At 34.3% G+C, this 19,631-nt stretch overlaps 1 protein-coding gene across 1 annotated transcript in view; it reads right to left on the reverse strand.

Annotated features, from left to right (window-relative positions):
* Positions 1 to 1,060: 1,060 nt before the first annotated feature.
* The window catches only part of REDIC1 (regulator of DNA class I crossover intermediates 1), a 72,949-nt gene continuing 54,378 nt past the window's right edge, over positions 1,061 to 19,631 (reverse strand). The window contains 4 exon segments of the mRNA XM_060166231.1: positions 1,061 to 1,467; positions 1,470 to 1,515; positions 4,444 to 4,526; positions 10,536 to 10,599. Of these exon segments, the coding sequence (XP_060022214.1) occupies positions 1,061 to 1,467; positions 1,470 to 1,515; positions 4,444 to 4,526; positions 10,536 to 10,599 (600 nt within the window).

Raw genomic sequence — 19,631 nt, forward strand, 5'->3', positions numbered from 1 at the left:
ATCAGATAATTATATTACCCTTTCATGAGATTACCCTACTTAAAGAAAATTATTTTAGAGTTCATTGTGCTCTCTCTGAGGCAGCAAAGAGAGTTTCCTAAAACTAGCTAAAAACCTAAAGATTGCTACTGTTTAAATATTAGCTATTAGTGTTTCTAAATTGTTATGTTTCAGATCACCTCTGTAAAACAAACTATTGAGTGATATGTGTACATGTAAAAATGCAGCATCTAATCATCCTTTAACAGAAAGTCCTAACAATTTTATTTTTGTTACAGTTAGATATCAGAATGCCCCCTGCTGGTCACTTTGTAATATACCCATACAAATGTCCATTTTCTAAAATGACTAGTGTGAACATTTAAAATCTTGACCAAAAACAATAATTGTTATGTTGGAAACAAAGCCCATATTTTACAAATGAGAAATTCTGATGCATTATTTATGAAAATCTTATGTAATATTAAAATTAGTAAACATAAATTATTTTCCAATGTTGATCAATTCTTTTACAAAAGCATTAAAACATTTTTTTAATCTTGAAGAGAAAAACCATTCCTCTGAATTAATATAAGCAAAACCAAAAAATGTTCTCCAAATTAGAAAAAAATACTTTATCTAAAAATTAAGGCCAGAATTTTTAATGATGGTATAGTAGTTAAGAGAAGTAGCTAAGAAAATTCTTATAATTAAGTTATAAAACATATTTAGTATTATTTAGTATTATTTTCTGTCTTAAGCTCTTGGGAGAGAACATTTTTGCCAAAAGATGCAACAGCACTAAATTTTAACATAAATGCAACAAAGAAGTAATTAAACATATTTTTAATCCATAAACAACAGCATATCATAATGTAATTAATAATTACCATAAGAAAGATAGTAAATTTACATATATCTTATTTTCTAAAAAACTTTGACATACTAAAGCTATTAAAAATACCTATGGGAATACTTCCACCTAGTTGCTTAGCTACAAAAATATTCTCATTCTTTATTATGTTAATAAAACTCTAAACGTTAAACCAAATGCAAAATCTCAGGCTGAGGTTTTAGAATATTAGTTGTTTTTAAGGATTTCCTGCCCTCCAGTGGTATCTGCCTTAATATTTTCATTGCACCTTTCAACGTTACAAAAAGAAGACACATCTTTTCTACATTTACATTTTGAAATTATATCACATTGTATGGCAGCATCTAATTTTTCTTCAATTACAGGTTCACTCTCCGTCTGTATCCATGCATCACACCTTGCAACCTGTAGAATGCAGTTATTATTGGTTACGTTTTGAAATATATGTGCTGAATTACACTGAGACTGTGGAAACTGATCTATATTACTATTCATTGAGAACTGGTTAAAATCCTCACTTTGTTTATGAAATTTGGCATTGTTTTTAATAATCCTATCACATGGAAGTTTCTCCATGCTTTCTAAATAAAAATTATTAGTTGTTTCTTTGGTTTGATGGATCTCCTATTTGAACCTTCAATTTGATCTTCATCTTCAGATGGCTAAAAGAAATTTAGTAATTTTGCTCTTAATGATGCTTAAATTAAAAAAACAATCACTTCAAAGTAGACATTCTTTTTTTTTTTTTTTTTTCGGTATGCGGGCCTCTCACTGTTGTGGCCTCTCCCATTGCGGAGCACAGGCTCCGGATGCGCAGGCTCAGCGGCCATGGCTCACGGGCCCAGCCGCTCGGTGGCATGTGGGATCTTCCCGGACCGGGGCACAAACCCGTGTCCCCTGCATCGGCCACTGCGCCACCAGGGAAGCCCGAAAGTAGACATTCTTAAAATTCACATTATAGAAAATTTCAAAAAAAAAAAGAGACTTTGGCAGGTGGCAAATCAACCTAGATTTAGAATTTTTTTTTAATCAAGGTTATGGATTTTAAAATAGCATGAAACAATAATAATCCTTATATTAAAGATGCAAAAGCACAAAAAAGAGAAGATTTTTGTCCATTATTAGTCTTCATACTGATAGGTGACATCATCCTACTACCTTTTCACAGAGAGGAAATGAAATACAACATATACTCTTCAACTACTTAAGAAGAGTGAAGTAGAAGTATAACTTTGAAAGAAAAAGCTAACACATACAATTTGTTTTAATATTCACTCATTGAGTCATTAAGTCAAAAAATATCTATATTGTATCTTTCACGAGCTCAGTCTCAAGAAAGACTCATTAAGAATGGTATCAGCTAACAGGAAATCAAATAGACAAAAGAAAGGTTAAACAGCAATAAATATCAAAACTGTTATATAAAAAATCAAATTTTAAGAACTTTTAATAGGTCTAGATTTCAATTTAGTAGCTTGAATTTTTCAACTTCAAGAAAAATTTATCTTTTAATTACTGAACTAACCAAAATACTGTTTTAATAAAAATCTTATATAAAAGTATTGATTATTCTAGCTAAAAATAAAAAGCAAAGTTAACATAAAAAAACCTAAAATGAGGTATAGACCTAAGCTGATTGGCACTAAAATAGGAAAAGTAAGCCCAAGAAACAGCATTAAACTGGCTGGGCATAAATTAGAGAAAATAGGATCAGTACATTTATTTATTCAAGAAATAAATACTCAGCACCTGCAATGTGAGTGAAGCAGACATATTTGCTGCTCTCTACAGCACACACTCTTATGTGTGGAAAGGACGTTAATCAAATAATTACACACAAGCATATGTAATTACAAGTTGAACAAAGCATTATGAAGAGCAAGCATGAAGCACTTCAAGAGCATAACTAAGGAGTCTAATTTAGATTGAAAAGCCAAGGAGGGGCTTTCAAAAGAAGTGACATATTTAAGCTGCGACCTAAAGGATGAATAACAGTAATGTAAGAAACAGAATATATAAATGTGCTGAAGCAGAAAAGTGACTTAAGAAGCTAAGGAAGTGGAATGTCAGTATGCGTAAAGTGTGGTGAGAGAGGAATACTAGCAGTTGGAGATGTAGCCAGGGGCTAGACCACACATGGCCTGTCACTAATGAAAGCAGTTTAGATTCTAAAGTAAAACAGGAATCCATTGAATAAACATAGAAGTAACATCATTCAGTTTAAGTTTTCAAAAGACCATGATGACTGTTAACTAGAGAAAAAGTGGGGCAAGAGTGGAAGTAGAGAGATCTCTTGGGCAACAACCATTAACAGTTCAAGAACAAGATGACGGTACCTTAGATTAGGGTACTGACACCTAGTACCCTAGGTGAGAAGTAGATAAATATGCAATTTATTTTGGAGGTAGAATTGATTGGATCAAGTGATGAAATGAATATGGTTAAGGAAGGCAGATGAGACAGAAAGAAATGCCAAACTAAAGTTTCTGGCATGAACAACTGAGTGGATAGAAAAGGGATCCACTAATATGGGAACTATCAGAAAAACTGATATGGGGAGATCAGAAGTGTTCAGTTTTTTGTGAAATATCCAAGAAGATATCCAATAAGAAATTGGACACCTAATTAAGGATCTAAGCTAAAGTCATAACGTTGAGAATTGTCATCAACCAGGTAATAGTATAAAAAATCAATGGAGTATGTAACATCATCTAGAGTTTGGAGTGTAGGTTAAGAGAAGAATAGGCTCCTGAAGCAAACCCTAAACATTACAACATTTATATACAGGGAAAGGTGGAAGAGAAGTGGGCAAAGGCATAAAGTAGCATTCAGAGAGGTATGCAGGGAACTAAGATAGTGTGTATCACAAAAGCAAAGAGAAAAAAATGTTTCAAGAAAAGAAAATAATAATTTCTATTAATATTGTTAGAAATTCTTATAAAATAAAAACTGAAAATTGTCCAATGAATTTGGCATCGTTAGAGGTCATTGATGTCCTTCCTCAGCAAGGCAGTTTGGACAGCAAGCTAGAGACAAAAGGCAGGTGAAACGAAGATGGAAGAATTAATGGAGAATTCCATTTAAACATGTGATTTGCGAGAAACTCACTCAGAATATAATGCCATTCCAATTATTCAGATTACAGTTCCCACTCAGCATTAAACATGTCACTCCAATTATTCAGATTATAGTATTTTATAGTTTTCTTCACATAAGTCTGGAGACTTTCTTTTTGTGTGTATTATTGGTTGTTTTAGGTTTTCAATTATTGTGAATAGGTTCTTTTAAAAACGCTTTTAAAAGAAGAATGCATTTATCATATACACACACATACATCTCAGTAAGAGTGGGTTTTGTAAATAACAATGAACACATTCATCATCTCATAAGCATGAATGAATGATGCTCAATTACATTTTAATTTACATTCTTCTTACATTTTTAATATTTTCACATTTTTGTTTACATTTATTTTCACTATTATCTCAACTATTTTTTTCAGAATGAAAAAGTAAACGATGAGAAATACAAATCACTCTAAATTAGTATAGCATATATTAACAAGCAAAAAAAAAAAGAGCATAACTTACCATCTCTGAACTAGAACTGAAACAACTATCTGCTGGCCTTGGGGAGCAACTGGTAGACTGACTACTCCGTGAAGAATCAAGATCTGAAAATAAAAATTTAATTTGTGAAGAATGGTACCTATTAATATGTACCTAGGCAGAAGATAGCTGCTGGTAAATAAGTTTAGCTAACATACTATAGAGCATTCTAAAAGTTAAAATTTTGGATATGTGGCAGGTTGCATTTTTGACAGGGTATTATGGATTTATTCTACATGTAAAAGATGTGTATCTACAAGTAAAATGAGGGTACCTAACGTAAGGGAAGAAAGGAGAACAGAGGAAATTGAATTGATTTTTTCCAATACAATGAACCATTTTTTATGAGCAAATAATTTAAAGTGTCAATCTGTACGAAGGAGAAATAAGCCAAGTTAAGGTACCAGATATTTGCTAATTGAGTAAATGAAGTTTTATCACACAATCAAAACTGTATTTAACCTTTAATATGATTTCAAAACTATAGAATTTTAAAGCCATTTATGAATTCAAAATAATATAAAAAGATATATAATCTATTGAAATTTGATGGTGACTGTGACACTGTTAAATTTATTTCTTAAAAAGCTGTATGTAAAACAACTCAAAGCATCCAGTATGTTATTCTTTCATTATCTGCCTAATGTGTTCTCTTATGATTACAAGTAAAGTTTAAAAATGGGCTTGAAAAGTAGGTCATGACTCCCTAGCATGCATAAATACTATAGATCAACAGTAGCTTCAACCATTCCTCTTCTTGTTTGTGAAAATGAATTTGCTATCCAAAAAGAAAAAGAAAAAGGTAATGGAATGTGGTGCAACAACACATGTTAAATCACATGTCCTCCCATACACAACAGACTATGACTACTATTCATACCTCAGATCAGATCTGATACCTTCTGTAACAGAATCTAGCCGTCAGTCAGCTGAGAGGTAGAGAGAACTTAGGTAAATTCAGTTACCCTTAGTTCATCATACTAGAAGGAATTTATACCCTCCCAAAGCAGGTTCTACTCAACAGTGGAAAGCAGAGAAAAGAAAAGTAGGATTTTACTAACAACATGATCTAAGGGCATTCCCCCACAACAAGGTTCATTCAGTTCATAAGTATAGTAAACCCATAGTTATTAGTAGAGAAGACAAATGTCCGTTAAATGAATGTCTTACCTCTAACAGTGTAAGAAAGGATATGTAGATTAAAATGTAAATTATACACTTATTGAGTAATTACCTTAAGTAAGTCACTTAGTAGTTTTTAGGAATATGTGGCCATAATGCTCAAAGTATTCAGACTCTTGAGATGGAGAAAAAGACATACATTTATTTTTTTTAAACAGTCACAAAATTAGACCCAACAATAGAAGTCATAGAAGGTACAAAAGTGGTAGAGACCTAAGTGTGATGAGCTCTAGGGAAAAAAGGTTTAGTGAAGAGTAATAGAGAAAGCACAAGATAAAGAATGGGTTTTGGAAGATGAATAAACAATTTCCCAAAAGACAAGATGAAAAATAGCATATGGGATGGGGGAAAAGAAAGTGTAGAGGTGCACTTTAATACAAAATTAATTTTAGACTGTCTACCAAGGCATCTAATTGGGGATTAATTAAAGAAGGGTTAAACTACATGAAAGCAGATTGTTAGGAGATTAACTCAATAATCAAGTTATGAAGTGATGAGGATCTGCAATAAAACAGTGGGAGTGCATTGAAGAGGCAAGTGATTCAAATTTCAAGAAAGCTTTCAAATAGCCTCAGTTTAAAAAAAATTTTTGTCAATCTGACATAACACTAATTCCAAAATCTGAGAAAGATTACACATGCACATACACACACACATACATATTATACATAGGCCAATCTCACTTATAGGATCAATGCAAAAATTGTATATAAATATTAAAACTTTTAAATTTAAAATTAAAGAACAAAAAAATTTAAAAATTAAATAGAATAGCAAACTTAATCATAATTCATCATGACTTGGTGGGATTTGTTTTAGGAATGCTAGAATGGTCCATATCACAAAATCCATTAGCAAAATTCAGCACTTTAAAAGATCTACACCACAGTGAGATATCACCTCACACCCATTAAGATGGTTACTTATTGAGGAAAAAAAAACAGAAAATAATGTGTTGGCACTGATTTGGAAGAGTTGGAACCCTGGTGCACTCTTCGTGGGAAAGTAGAATGGTGTAGCTGATATGGAAAACAGTATGAATTGTTCTTCAAAAATTTAAAAACAGAACTTCCATATGATCCAGTAATCCCATTTCTAGGGATATATCCAAAAGAATTGAAAACAGAATCTTGAAGAGATATTTGCACACCCATGTTCATTGCAGAATTATAATAGCCAAGAGGTGGAAGCAACCTAAATGTCTATTGACAAAAGAATGGATACAGAAAATGTGGTTTACACATACTATGGAATATTATTCAGCATTATAAAAGAAGGAAATCCTGTTGTATGCTACAACATGGATGAACCTTGAAGACATTATGCTAAGTGAAATGTCACAAAAAGATAAATATTGTATGATTACATACAATATTTGTATATTGTATGATTACACTTATATTCAAACTCATAGAAACGGAATAGTGGTTGTCAGAGGCTGGGGGGAAGGAGAGGTATACTGTACCCTTTGAAATTGTTGGAAGGGTGAATTTTATGTGTTTTGGGGTACAAAAAAAGATATATGAGGGAAAGATAATAATCATTTCTATAGATGCCAATAATCACTCTTCCCCGAACTACTAATAGCCTCAAAATCACCTCTAAAAAAACTCTCAATAAAACAGTCAACATACACATGCCTAAGTCCAAAATCCAGACTCTTACTTAATGTAGAAACATGGAGTGTACATTCACACTAAAGTAGCAACAAAAACAATGAAAAGTACCTACAGCTAAATCTAATAAAGGACATGCAGAATCTGCTTGAGGAAAACGTTAAAGTGCATAAAGGCATTTTAAACAACTATTAAAGATATAAAATTAGACTGAATTAATAAAAAGCCATCCTTATTCTTATATAGGGCTACTCAACATCATTAGGATGACAATTCACACTTAATTAATGTATACATTTAGTACTTTCCCAATAAAAATTGAAATATTTCCTTGGCGGGACTTCCCCAGTGGTCCAGTGGTTAAGACTCTGTGCTTCCACTGTAGGGGGCACAGGTTTGATCCCTGGTCGGGGAACTAAGATCCCACATGCCAAGCAGTGTGCCCCCCCCCCACCAAAGGAAACATTTCCTTGAAGTTACACAAGTTGATTTTAAAGTTTACATGTAAAATTAATCAAAAATAGCCAGAAAAATTCTTTAAAAAGTGCAAAGGGAGGTGTAACTCTTAGAAATGAAACATAGTATAAAGTAATCATAATAAAAATAATGTGATATTAGCACATGAAGATTAGGAAAGATCAATGGAATGGTAAAGAAAGCCCCAGAACAGATTGAAGTATATATGGAAAGTTGATACATAAAAAGGTAGTATTACAAATACCTAGGGAAAAGATGCATTTTTAAAAACTTGAATCAGGATAAACTCCTAAAACAGGATAAACTCTAAGTGCAAAAATATAAAATCATACTAATACTAGAAGAAAATATAAGTGAATTCATTTGCAACCAGGGAGTGTAAACAGTCTTCCTAATTAAATCCAAAGGTATAAAAGAAAAGATTGATAATATTAGCTACATAAAAAATGTTAAGCCTTTTGCAAAGCAGGAGACACCATAAACAAAGTAAAAACAGATAAAACAAATCAAAAATTAATAAACTAGCAGAAAATATTTGTGACACATTACAAAGACCTAAACCTCTTTAATATTAATATGTAAAGAGCTCTTAAATATCAAGAAAAAGATGTAAAACCTCAATGGGCCTAAGGACATGAATGGAGAGTTCACAGAAAAAAAATCACAAATAGCCATTACACATTTTTAAACAATGCTCGACTGCACTCATATAAAAAGAAGTGCAAACTGAAACTTCTATCTATATATCTTTATAAGATTCACAAAAATTCCTAAGTTTGACCACAATCCCTGTTGGTGAGGCTGTGGAATCAAAAGCACATTTCTGGTAGGATTACAAAATGATGCAATGGGGAATTTGGAAATTTCTATCAAAATCAAATTTTGGCAATAACTATCAAAAAAAAAAAAACCCACAGTGTATCTCCTCTTTGATTCAGCAATCCCACTTCTAGAAATTACCCTGAAAATGTACCTCCACAATTAAGAAATATGTGCTCAAAATTGTTCACTGCACATTGTTTGTAAGAAAGATACTTGAAACAACCTAAATATCCACCAACAGGGCACTGACTGAGTAAACTATAGATCATCCACATAATGGATTACTAAATGGGCATAAATAAAGGATGAATAAATGTCCAGTACTAATATGAGGAAATCTACAGAAAATTTATTAAATAAATCCATTTAATTCATCTATAAAATATACTGTATTAAATAAAATATCCTATTTAGAGTGCAAAGAACAGGGAACTAAGACACACATATATGTGCATTTATACACATCAGGCTTTATTTAGAAAAAAAGTCCACTGGAATGATAAACAGTAAACCAACAAAAAATAGCTACTCATATGAGGCAGAAGGAAATAGGGCAGACAGGAGAGGGATAGAAACCAAACTAATGCTTTACATATTAAAAAAATTAAATTAAGTAAAAAAGGAAAAAGTCCATAAAGATTTCTAGGTATCCCAACAGACTAGATATGCTGAAGAATCATTCAACCGCAAAATATCTAAAAAGTGCCAGAAAGTGTTGTCAACAAAAAGACAATATAGAATAAAAAGACCACTCAAATATGAAATATCTGCTACTCAAATATGAAATATTTGCTACTCAAATATGAAATATCTGCTACACAGGAGTCTACAAGCAATCTGAATCTAGGATATATAAAAGGTATAAAGGACATAGATATACAAAAGACACATCCCATAAAGAAAGCCAAACTTCCTAAAAGAAACATGGACAATAGACATGAAAGCCATTTCACAGATGAAATATGGGTGGCCAATGAGCCTAATCAACAATGGAAAATATAAATTGAAATTGCAATAAGATATCACATTGCCAACAATGATAAAAAGCTGATCCAGTGTTAGTGAGAATATGTAACAGCTAAGATTCTTTACCTATTGCTAGTGTTTAAACCAGGAGTTTAAACCAGGAGTTTAAACAGGCACATCTACTTTGGAAAACAATTTTGCATTACCTAGAAGAGTGCATATCATATGAACTAGCCAATTCAACTTCTAGAATTATATCCTAGAAGAAACATTTATACATGTGTGCCAGGAGAAATGTCAAAATTTGTCAAAGTAGCATTGTTTAATATCCTAGAAGAAACATTTATACATGTGTGCCAGGAGAAATGTCAAAATTTGTCAAAGTAGCATTGTTTATCATAGCAAAATATTAAAAACAACTCAAATAATCTTTGTCAGAAGATGCATACATAGATTGTGCTACATTCACACAATAGAAGGCTATATAGGAGAAAACAAATGATGAACTGTATTAGAGTCACAAGTGTCAGGGTGATTGAACCTCAAAACATATTGCTGGGTGAACAAAAAGTAAGTTTCAGAAAAATGTATAGAGTTTGCCTCAATTTGCTGCAGAAAGCTCAAAAGCAAGCAACTGGAAAAGTCTATATGTGCTATCACAAAAAACAAATTCAGGAAAAGAGTTACCACTAGGGGGCAGGATAGGAAATGCAATTGAGAAGATATTCAAAAGTACTGATTATGTATTATTTCTTAAACTACTATACAAACTAAGTACAAAGGTATCTGTTTATTATTCAGTAAGTTGTACATATATATTATATATCCTCATCATGTATAACATTTTATAGAAGACAAAATTAATTTTAAAGAGCCAATTGCATTATTAATATATTCTAAGATACTTGTAAAATATATTTGCTGGCAAAACTCTAAAAAAACCTTAAAATTTAACTAATTTCTGTTAAAATGTTTTTTTAAAGAATAAAATTCACTTATAGTTATACTGACAGGTTTTCTTAGTAGATGTTATCCCACCTTTTAAAGAACACATTCCTCCTTCTTCCATCAGAATCTAGAAGAAAAACAAAATTTTAACAACTCCAAAGAATATAAAATAATACCTACTTATAGTTCCTTTTAACCACACCAATTCATCTTATAGCATTCTTCTTTCATATTACTTTAATTCAACTCAGATGATTTTAAAATCACAAAGAAAAATTTGCCTGTGATGAACAATAAAATGAAATAAAATATAAATTGGTTTAGAAACAGCAAGCAACAGAATAGACATTTACCAAGAAATAACTTATTGACAAAAAGGAAAGGCTTCAGGTAACCTTAGCAAATGTAGTTGAAAAAAGACAAAGATATTAAAGCAATTTGAAGATCTATTCTGTTATTCTCTTTCTAATTTCTTAAGTTGGATATCAGTTCATTTACTTTCAGGTTTTCTAAATAATAAAAGCTCTTAGAGGTAAAAATTTTCTGTATAACACACCACTGGCTTTGATTTTCATCAATCTCTATGTAATTTGCATTTTCTTTTGATTTTTTTCTTTTTTTTCTTTTTCATTGTTAAACCCACAGTGTTTCTTAATTTCCAAGAAGGTAAGGGAGGTTAAACACCTTTTGTTGTTGCTGTTGATTACTACTTTAATGATTTTTTACTAGGGAATGTGGCTATGAATCTCTCCATAGATAAATATCTTAGAGTTTCTTTATGGCTTATTATTATATATGAATTATGTTTATAAACGTACCATGGATTCATAGAAACTAAATATTCTCTGTTGGTGGGATACAGTTTTTTAGATAGATAGGTAGTATAAAAGAGAAACTGTCTGGCTGCTCAATCAAACCTGTTTCCCCTTCCTCTTAGGCATACAGCTAAACTACATTTCCTAGCCTCCCTTGCAGCTGGTTTGAACAAGTGATTTAAGTTCTGCTCATTGGCAAATATGGTGCAGAACACTACCAGTCTTGGTCTATAAAAATTTTCTCCATAATCCTCCACTTCCTTTTCCCTCTGATATCAACATACAGTGCAAACATGGAAAGCTACCAGTTAAAAGACAGCAGAGTCCCTAGCAGCCAGGGGTCCTGAATAACTTTATAGAACAGAACCTCTTCTCTAACCCCATTATTCAACCATTTAAAAAGTATTGTATGTTCAGAGGGCAGACAGCAGAAGCAAGAAGAACTACAATCCTGCAGCCTGTGGAACAAAAACCACATTCACAGAAAGACAGACAAGATTAAAAGGCAGAGGGCTATGTACCAGATGAAGGAACAAGATAAACCCCCAGAAAAACAACTAAATGAAGTGGAGATAGGCAACCTTACAGAAAAAGAATTCAGAATAATGATAGTGAAGATGACCCACGAGCTCGGAAAAAGAATGAAGGCAAAGATCGAGAAGATGCAAGAAATGTTTAACGAAGATCTAGAAGAATTAAAGAACAAACAGAGATGAACAATACAATAACTGAAATGAAAAATACACTAGAAGGAATCAATAGCAGAATAACTGAGGCAGAAGAAGGGATAAGTGACCTGGAAGATAGAATGGTGGAATTCACTGCTGAGGAACAGAATAAAGAAAAAAGAATGAAAAGAAATGAAGACAGCCTAAGAGAACTCTGGGACAACATTAAACTCAACAACATTCATATTATAGGGGTCCCAGAAGGAGAAGAGAGAGAGAAAGGACCCGAGAAAATATTTGAAGAGATTATAGTCAAAAACTTCCCTAACATGGGAAAGGAAATAGCCAGCCAAGTCCAGGAAGTGCAGAGAGTCCCATACAGGAAAAACCCAAGGAGAAACACACCAAGACACATAGTAATCAAATTGGCAAAAATTAAAGACAATGAAAAAGTACTGAAAGCAGCAAAGGAAAAAGGACAAATAATATACAAGGGAGCTCCCATAAGGTTAACAGCTGATTTCTCAGCAGAAACTCTACAAGCCAGAAGGGAGTGGCATCATATACTTAAAGTGATGAAAGGAAAGAACCTACAACCAAGATTACTCTAACCGGCAAGGACCTCATTCAGATTCGATGGAGAAATCAAAAGCTTTACAGACAAGCAAAAGCTAAGAGAATTCAGCAACACCAAACCAGCTCTACAACAAATGCTAAAGGAACTTCTCTAAGTGGAAAACACAAGAGAAGAAAAGGACCTACAAAAAGAAACCCAAAACAATTAAGAAAATGGTCATAGGAACATACATATTGATAATTACCTTAAACGTGAATGGATTAAATGCTCCAACCAAAAAACACAGGCTCACTGAATGGACACAAATACAAGAACCTCAAAACAGGTTTTGAGGTTTAGATATGCTGTCCAAAAGAGACCCACTTCAGACGTAGGGACACATTCAGACTGAAACTGAGAGGATGGAAAAAGATATTCCCTGCAAATGGAAATCAAAAGAAAGCGGGAGTAGCAATACTCATATGAGACAAAATAGACTTTAAAGAATGTTACAAGAGACAAGGAAGTCACTACATAAAGATCAAGGGATCCATCCAAGAAGAAGATATAACAATTATAAATATATAGGCACCCATCATGGGACCACCTCGATACATAAGGCAACTGTTAACAGCTATGAAAGATGAAATTGACAGTAACACAATAATAGTGGGGGACTTTAACACCACACTTACACCAATGGACAGATCACCCAAAGAGAAAATTTAAAAGGAAACACAAGCTTTACATGACACAATAGACCAGATGGAGTTAATTGATATTTCTAGGACATTCCACCCCCAAACAGCAGATTACACTTTCTTCTCAAGTGTGCACAGAACATTCTACAGGATAGATCACATCTTGGGTCACAATTCAAGGCTCAGTAATTTAAGAAAATTGAAAGCATATCAAGTATCTTTTGCTATGAGATTAGAAATCAATTACAGGGAAAAAACCATAAAAAACACAAACACATGGAGGCTAAACAACACATTACTAAATAACCAAGAGATCACTGAAGAAGTCAAAGAGGAAATCAAAAAATACCCAGAGACAAATGACAATGAAAACATGACAACACAAAACCTATGGGATGCAGCAAATGGAGTTCTAACAGGGAAGTTTATAGCAATACAATCCTACCTCAATAAACAACTCAAACAATCTAACCTTACACCTAAAGGTACTAGAGAAAGAAGAACAATCAAAACCCAAAGTTAGCAGAAGGAAAGAAATCATAAAGATCAGAGCAGAAATAAATAAAATAGAAACAAAGAAAACAATAGCAAAGATCAATAAAACTAAAATGTGGTTCTTTGGGAAGATAAATTTGATAAACCATTAGCCAGACTCATCAAGAAAAAGGGGGAGAGGACTCAAATCAATAAAATTAGAAATGAAAAAGGAGAAGTTAGAACAGACACTGCAGAAATACAAAACATCCTAAGAGACTACTACAAGCAACCCTATGCCAATAAAATGGACAACCTGGAAGAAATGGACAAATTCTTAGAAAGGTATAACCTTCCAAGACTGAACCAAGAAATAGAAAATATGAACAGACCAATCACAAGTAATGAAATTGAAATGGTGATTAAAAATCTTCCAATAAACAAAAGCCCAGGAGTAGACGGCTTCACAGGTGAATTCTATCAAACATTTAGAGAAGAGCTAAGACACATCCATCTCAAACTCTTCCAAAAAATTGCAGAGGAAGGAACAGTCCCGAACTCATTCTATGAGGCCACCATCACCCTGATACCAAAACCAGACAAAGATACTACAAAAAAAAGAAAATTACAGACCAATATCATTGGTGAATATAGACTCAAAAATCTTCAAAAAATACTAGCAAACAGAATCCAACAACATATTAAAAGGATCATGTACCATGATCAAGTGGAATTTATCCCAGGGCTGCAAGAATTCTTCAATATATGCAAATCAACCAATGTGATATACCATATTAACAAATTGAAGAATAAAAACCATATGATCATCTCAGTAGATGCAGAAAAAGCTTTTGACAAAATTCAATACCCATTTATGATAAAAAACTCTCCAGAAAGTGGGCCTAGAGGGAACCTACCTCAACATAATAAAGGCCATATATGACAAACTCACAGCCAACATTGTTCTCAATGGTGAAAAACTGAAACCATTTCTTCTAAGACCAGGAAAAAGACAAGGTTGCCCAGTCTCACCACTATTATTCAACATAGTTTTGGAAGTTTTAGCCACAGCAATCAGAGAAGAAAAGGAATCCAAATCAGAAAACAAACCCACAGCAAACATCATTCTCAACTGTGAAAAACTGAAAGCATTTCCACTAAGATCAGGAACAAGACAAGGATGTCCACTCTCACCACTATTCAATATAGTTTTGGAAGTCCTAGCCACAGCAATCAGAGAAGAAAAAGAAATTAAAAGGAATACTAATTGGAAAAGAAGAAGTAAAGCTGCCACTGTTTGCAGATGACATGATACTACACATAGAGACTCCAAAAGATGCCACCAGAAAACTACTAGAGCTAATCAATGAATTTGGTAAAGTTGCAGGATACAAAATTAATGCATAGAAATCTCTTGCATTCCTATACACTAATGATGAAAAATCTGAAAGAGAAATTAAGGAAGCACTCCCATTTACCACTGCAACAAAAAGAATAAAATACCTAGGAATAAACCTACCTAGGGAGACAAAAGACCTGTATGCAGAATACTATAAGACACTGTTGAAAGAAATTAAAGATGATACCAATAGATGGAGAGATATACCATGTTCTTGGATTGGAAGAATCAATATTGTGAAAATGACTATACTACCCAAAGCAATCTACAGATTCAATGCAATCCTTAGCAAATTACCAATGGCATTTTTTACAGAACTAGAACAAAAAATCTTAAAATTTGTATGGAGATATAAAAGACCCCGAATAGCCAAAGAGGTCTTGAGGGAAAAAAAAGGAGCTGGAAGAATCAGACTCCCTGACTTCAGACTATACTACAAAGCTACAGTAATCAAGACAACACGGTACTGACACAAAAATAGAAATACAGATCAATGGAACAGGATAGAAAGCCCAGAGATAAACCCACCCACCTATGGTCAATTAATCTATGACAAAGGAGGCAAGGATATATAATGAAGAAAAGACAGTCTCTTCAATAAGTGGTGCTGGGAAACTGGACAGCTACATGTAAAAGAATGAAATTAGAACACTCCCTAACACCATACACAAAAATAAACTCAAAATGGATGAGACCTAAATGTAAGACCCAACAGTATAAAACTCTTAGAGGAAAACATAGGAAGAACACTCTTTGACATAAATCACAGCAAGATCTTGATCCACCTCCTAGAGTAATGGAAATAAAAACAAAAATAAACAAATGGGATCTAATGAAACTTCAAAGCTTTTGCAATGCAAAGGAAACTAAAAACAAGATGAAAAGACAACCATCAGAATGGGAGAAAATATTTGCAAATGAATCAACAGACAAAGGATTAATCTCCAAAATATACAAACAGCTCATGCAGCTCAATATTAAAAAAACACACAACCCAATCCAAAAATGGGCAGAAGACATAAATAGACATTTCTCCAAAGATGACATACAGATGGCCAAGAAGCACATGAAAAGCTGCTCAACATCACTAATTATTAGAGAAATGCAAATCAAAGCTACAGTGAGGTATCACCTCACATCAGTTAGAATGGGCATCATCAGAAAATCTACGAACAACAAATTCTGGAGAGGGTGTGGAGAAAAGGGAACCATCTAGCACTGTTGTTGGGAATGTAAATTGATATAGCCACTATGGAGAACAGTATGGAGGTTCCTTATGAAACTAAAAAGAGAACTACCATATGACCCAGCAATCTTACTACTGGGCATATACCCTGAGAAAACCATCACTCAAAAAGACACATGCACCCCAGTGTTCACTGCAGCACTATTTACAATAGCCAGGTCATGGAAGCAACCTAAATGCCCATCAACAGACGAATGGATAAAGAAGTAGTGGTACATATATACAATGGAATATTACTCAGCCATAAAAAGTAACGAAATTGGGTCATTTGTAGAGATGTGGATGAATCTAGAGACTGTCATACAGAGTGAAGTAAGTCAGAAAGAGAAAAACAAATATTGTATATTAACGCATATATGTGGAACCTAGAAAAATGGTACAGATGAACCGGTTTGCAGGACAGAAATTTAGACACAGATGTAGAGAACAAACGTATGGACACCAAGAAGGGAAAGTGGCGGGGGGTGGGGGTGGGGGTGTGATGAATTGGGAGATCGGAATTGACATGTATACACTGATGTGTATAAAATAGATGACTAATAAGAACCTGCTGTACAAAAAAAAAAAGTATTGTAGGCTCAATCCTTAAAACATTCAAGTCTCAAACTTGTACCAGGAACCCACAAACTGAGAAAGCTACATAGACCCCAAGGTAGACATATACTGCAATGCCAACTTCATATCTTTTGATAGAGAAAAACAGAAGCCCAAATAGAAAAAAATAAAACTGAATTATTCAAGGAATTTCCCCCATTCTCTAGGTTCAGCAAGCCTTCACAATGCCTGCTCAGCAGGATTTCATAATTGGTATGGATCAATAACTTTTATATCCTCTTCTTCTCTTCTCTAATGGGCATTTATTGCATTTATACTGTCCCTAATACTATATATTTTCTTTATATACATATCTTTTGCTATCTTTTTATTTTCAACCTTTATTATTATGTTCTACATGTTTCTTGAAAAATATGTAGAGATATTAGTCTCCTCAATTTGATATTCCTCTAATCTTCATAAGAAACACCAGCCCTCTAATAAAATTTAATATATTGCTAAGCAGGATTCATTCCTTACATTTTACATTTATTGTTTATGTAGAAGTGTTCTCATTTTTTCCCACCTTGATCAGGTTTCCTAGTGTGACATCCCCACCGTTTTGCATTCTGAAGTTCTTCCATGTGCCTCCATTTCTCTAGTGATTTTCCTCCCATTTTAAACAATCATATTTAAACTGTATTCCTCTACTATTTTAAAATTAAATAAGTTGCAGTTAAAGATGGCAATGTAGAGGGATCCTAAACTCACCTTCTCCCATGGACACACTGAATCTACAGCTACACACAGAACAATTTCTTCTAAAAGAACCTCCCCTCCCGCCAAAAAACTCCAACTAGCCAAGAGCCTCCCACACATTGGCCAAATAAGAAAAAACCTACATTGAAGCAGGTAGGACAGGCTGAGACTCAATCTCAGATTACGCTGAGACACCATAAACCCCACTCCAGGTGCAGCAACCCACAATCAGGAAGGAACTTACTACAAGTTTCTCCATGAAGAACTAATGGTTGGAACCTTATATTTGGTTCCTGAACTTCTAAGACCTGCAACTGAGAGATGAGCCTCCCAAACATCAAGACTTGAAAGCCAGTGAAGCCTTTGTCTATGAGATCTGCAAGACTATAGCAAACTGAGAAACAGTTCTCAAAGTGTTTGCACAAGCTCCACAAGACTACTACCCAGGGCCTAGAGCAGAGGTAGCCCACTGACATACCAAATCTTTCTGTGAAAGAAGCCTATTAGTTTATCTTCATAGATATGACCTGAACAGAAGGCTTCTAATTAAACTCATATCTAAGAGCAGACTGTAATCCTCTCCAGAGACCTCAGAGTCTAGGCACTATCTTCATGCGCTCCCTCTGCCTTGCTCCCAGAGATGAGCCTGTACACACATCTGTGCCCCAGTTTTTGCGGTTTCCACCACTTGTCTGCCTTGCTCTGGCAGCCAATGGGTCTTACATTTGTAGGTCCTATAGCACTATAGCAAATGGAGAAAGAATTCTTAACCAGTTATTCCCCCAGGGCACAGCACAGAGGTAGCAGACTGAAACATACCCTGAATGTTTCCCTGAGAGAGGCTTATTTGCTTATCTTAAATCTTCAGGAACAGGCTTCTTATTTGACACACATTTAGAGACAGACTGAAATACTTTTTAAAGACCACAGAGACCAGCAGGCGCCATCTTTGCGCTTTCCCTCTGCCTTATTCTAGGTTGTCACAAAGAATGTCACTTGTTAAATCAGTAAACAAAGGATGTTGCAGCCGTCAGCTACTGCAGCCTCCCCAACCCCCAGCATCCACAGGTGCACCCTGAGGGATTCAGGATGGAGAAGACAGGATACTGACCTAGACAGTAAAGGTGCATATCAAAGGAATGATTTCAATGAGCCCAGACACTTGCAGCTTCCCGCACATAGAAAAATGCTATATTATTAACTTGAGGTGTCTGGTTTTTCTTTAATTAACAGTAATCCTTTGATGTTCTATCTGTTTGTTTGTTGTTTGTTTCTGCAAAAACTCCTATATAACCTGGCTCTTACCTTACCTCTAAGGGACAGTTCCTCAGAGCTATCTGAGAGGCTGTCCCCTGGGCTTAAGTCCTCAGTATGCCTGCTGAATAAAACATAATTCTCAATTTTTAGGTTATGCATTTTTTTCAGTTGACATTGGTATCTCCCAGAAAAGAGTTTGTGCACACGTCTGAGGCCCTGACTTTTGAGGCTGCTGCCCAAAGGACACATCCCTTGATAGCCTGGCTCTGGTGGTCAGCAGCCCTTGTTTTCACAGGTTCAATGGGATGGTAGCAAACAAAGAAACAGTTCTCAACTGGCTATCACACCATGTCTCAGAGCAGAGGGAACAGAAAGAAATTCCCATCTTAAAGTTTTCTCATGGAAGAGGCATATTTGTGTACTTGTGTACTGTTGGCAGAGGGTCCAGCTTCCAATCAGACTAAATCTATGTTTTGACTGAGATATTCCCATTTAGGAACCTGGTGGTTTTGGCACACCCTCAACTGGGAGCCACTAAAAATGAACTAAGTTGCTTGGACAATCACAAAGGTTTGAGAGACAACAAAGACCTAGGGTGAGGTTGAAACACAGTGATCATCCCCTGCATGTGGCCACTCCTTCAAGACTAGGAGAGGTAGCTGTTTTCTCTAATGCATAAAAACCGACAAAGAGTGTCAAGGAAAATGAAGAAACAGAAGAATATTTTCCAGATGAAAGAAAAAGATAAAG

The sequence above is a fragment of the Lagenorhynchus albirostris genome, chromosome 11 (assembly GCF_949774975.1).
Source record: "Lagenorhynchus albirostris chromosome 11, mLagAlb1.1, whole genome shotgun sequence".
Classification (NCBI taxonomy): domain Eukaryota; kingdom Metazoa; phylum Chordata; class Mammalia; order Artiodactyla; family Delphinidae; genus Lagenorhynchus; species Lagenorhynchus albirostris.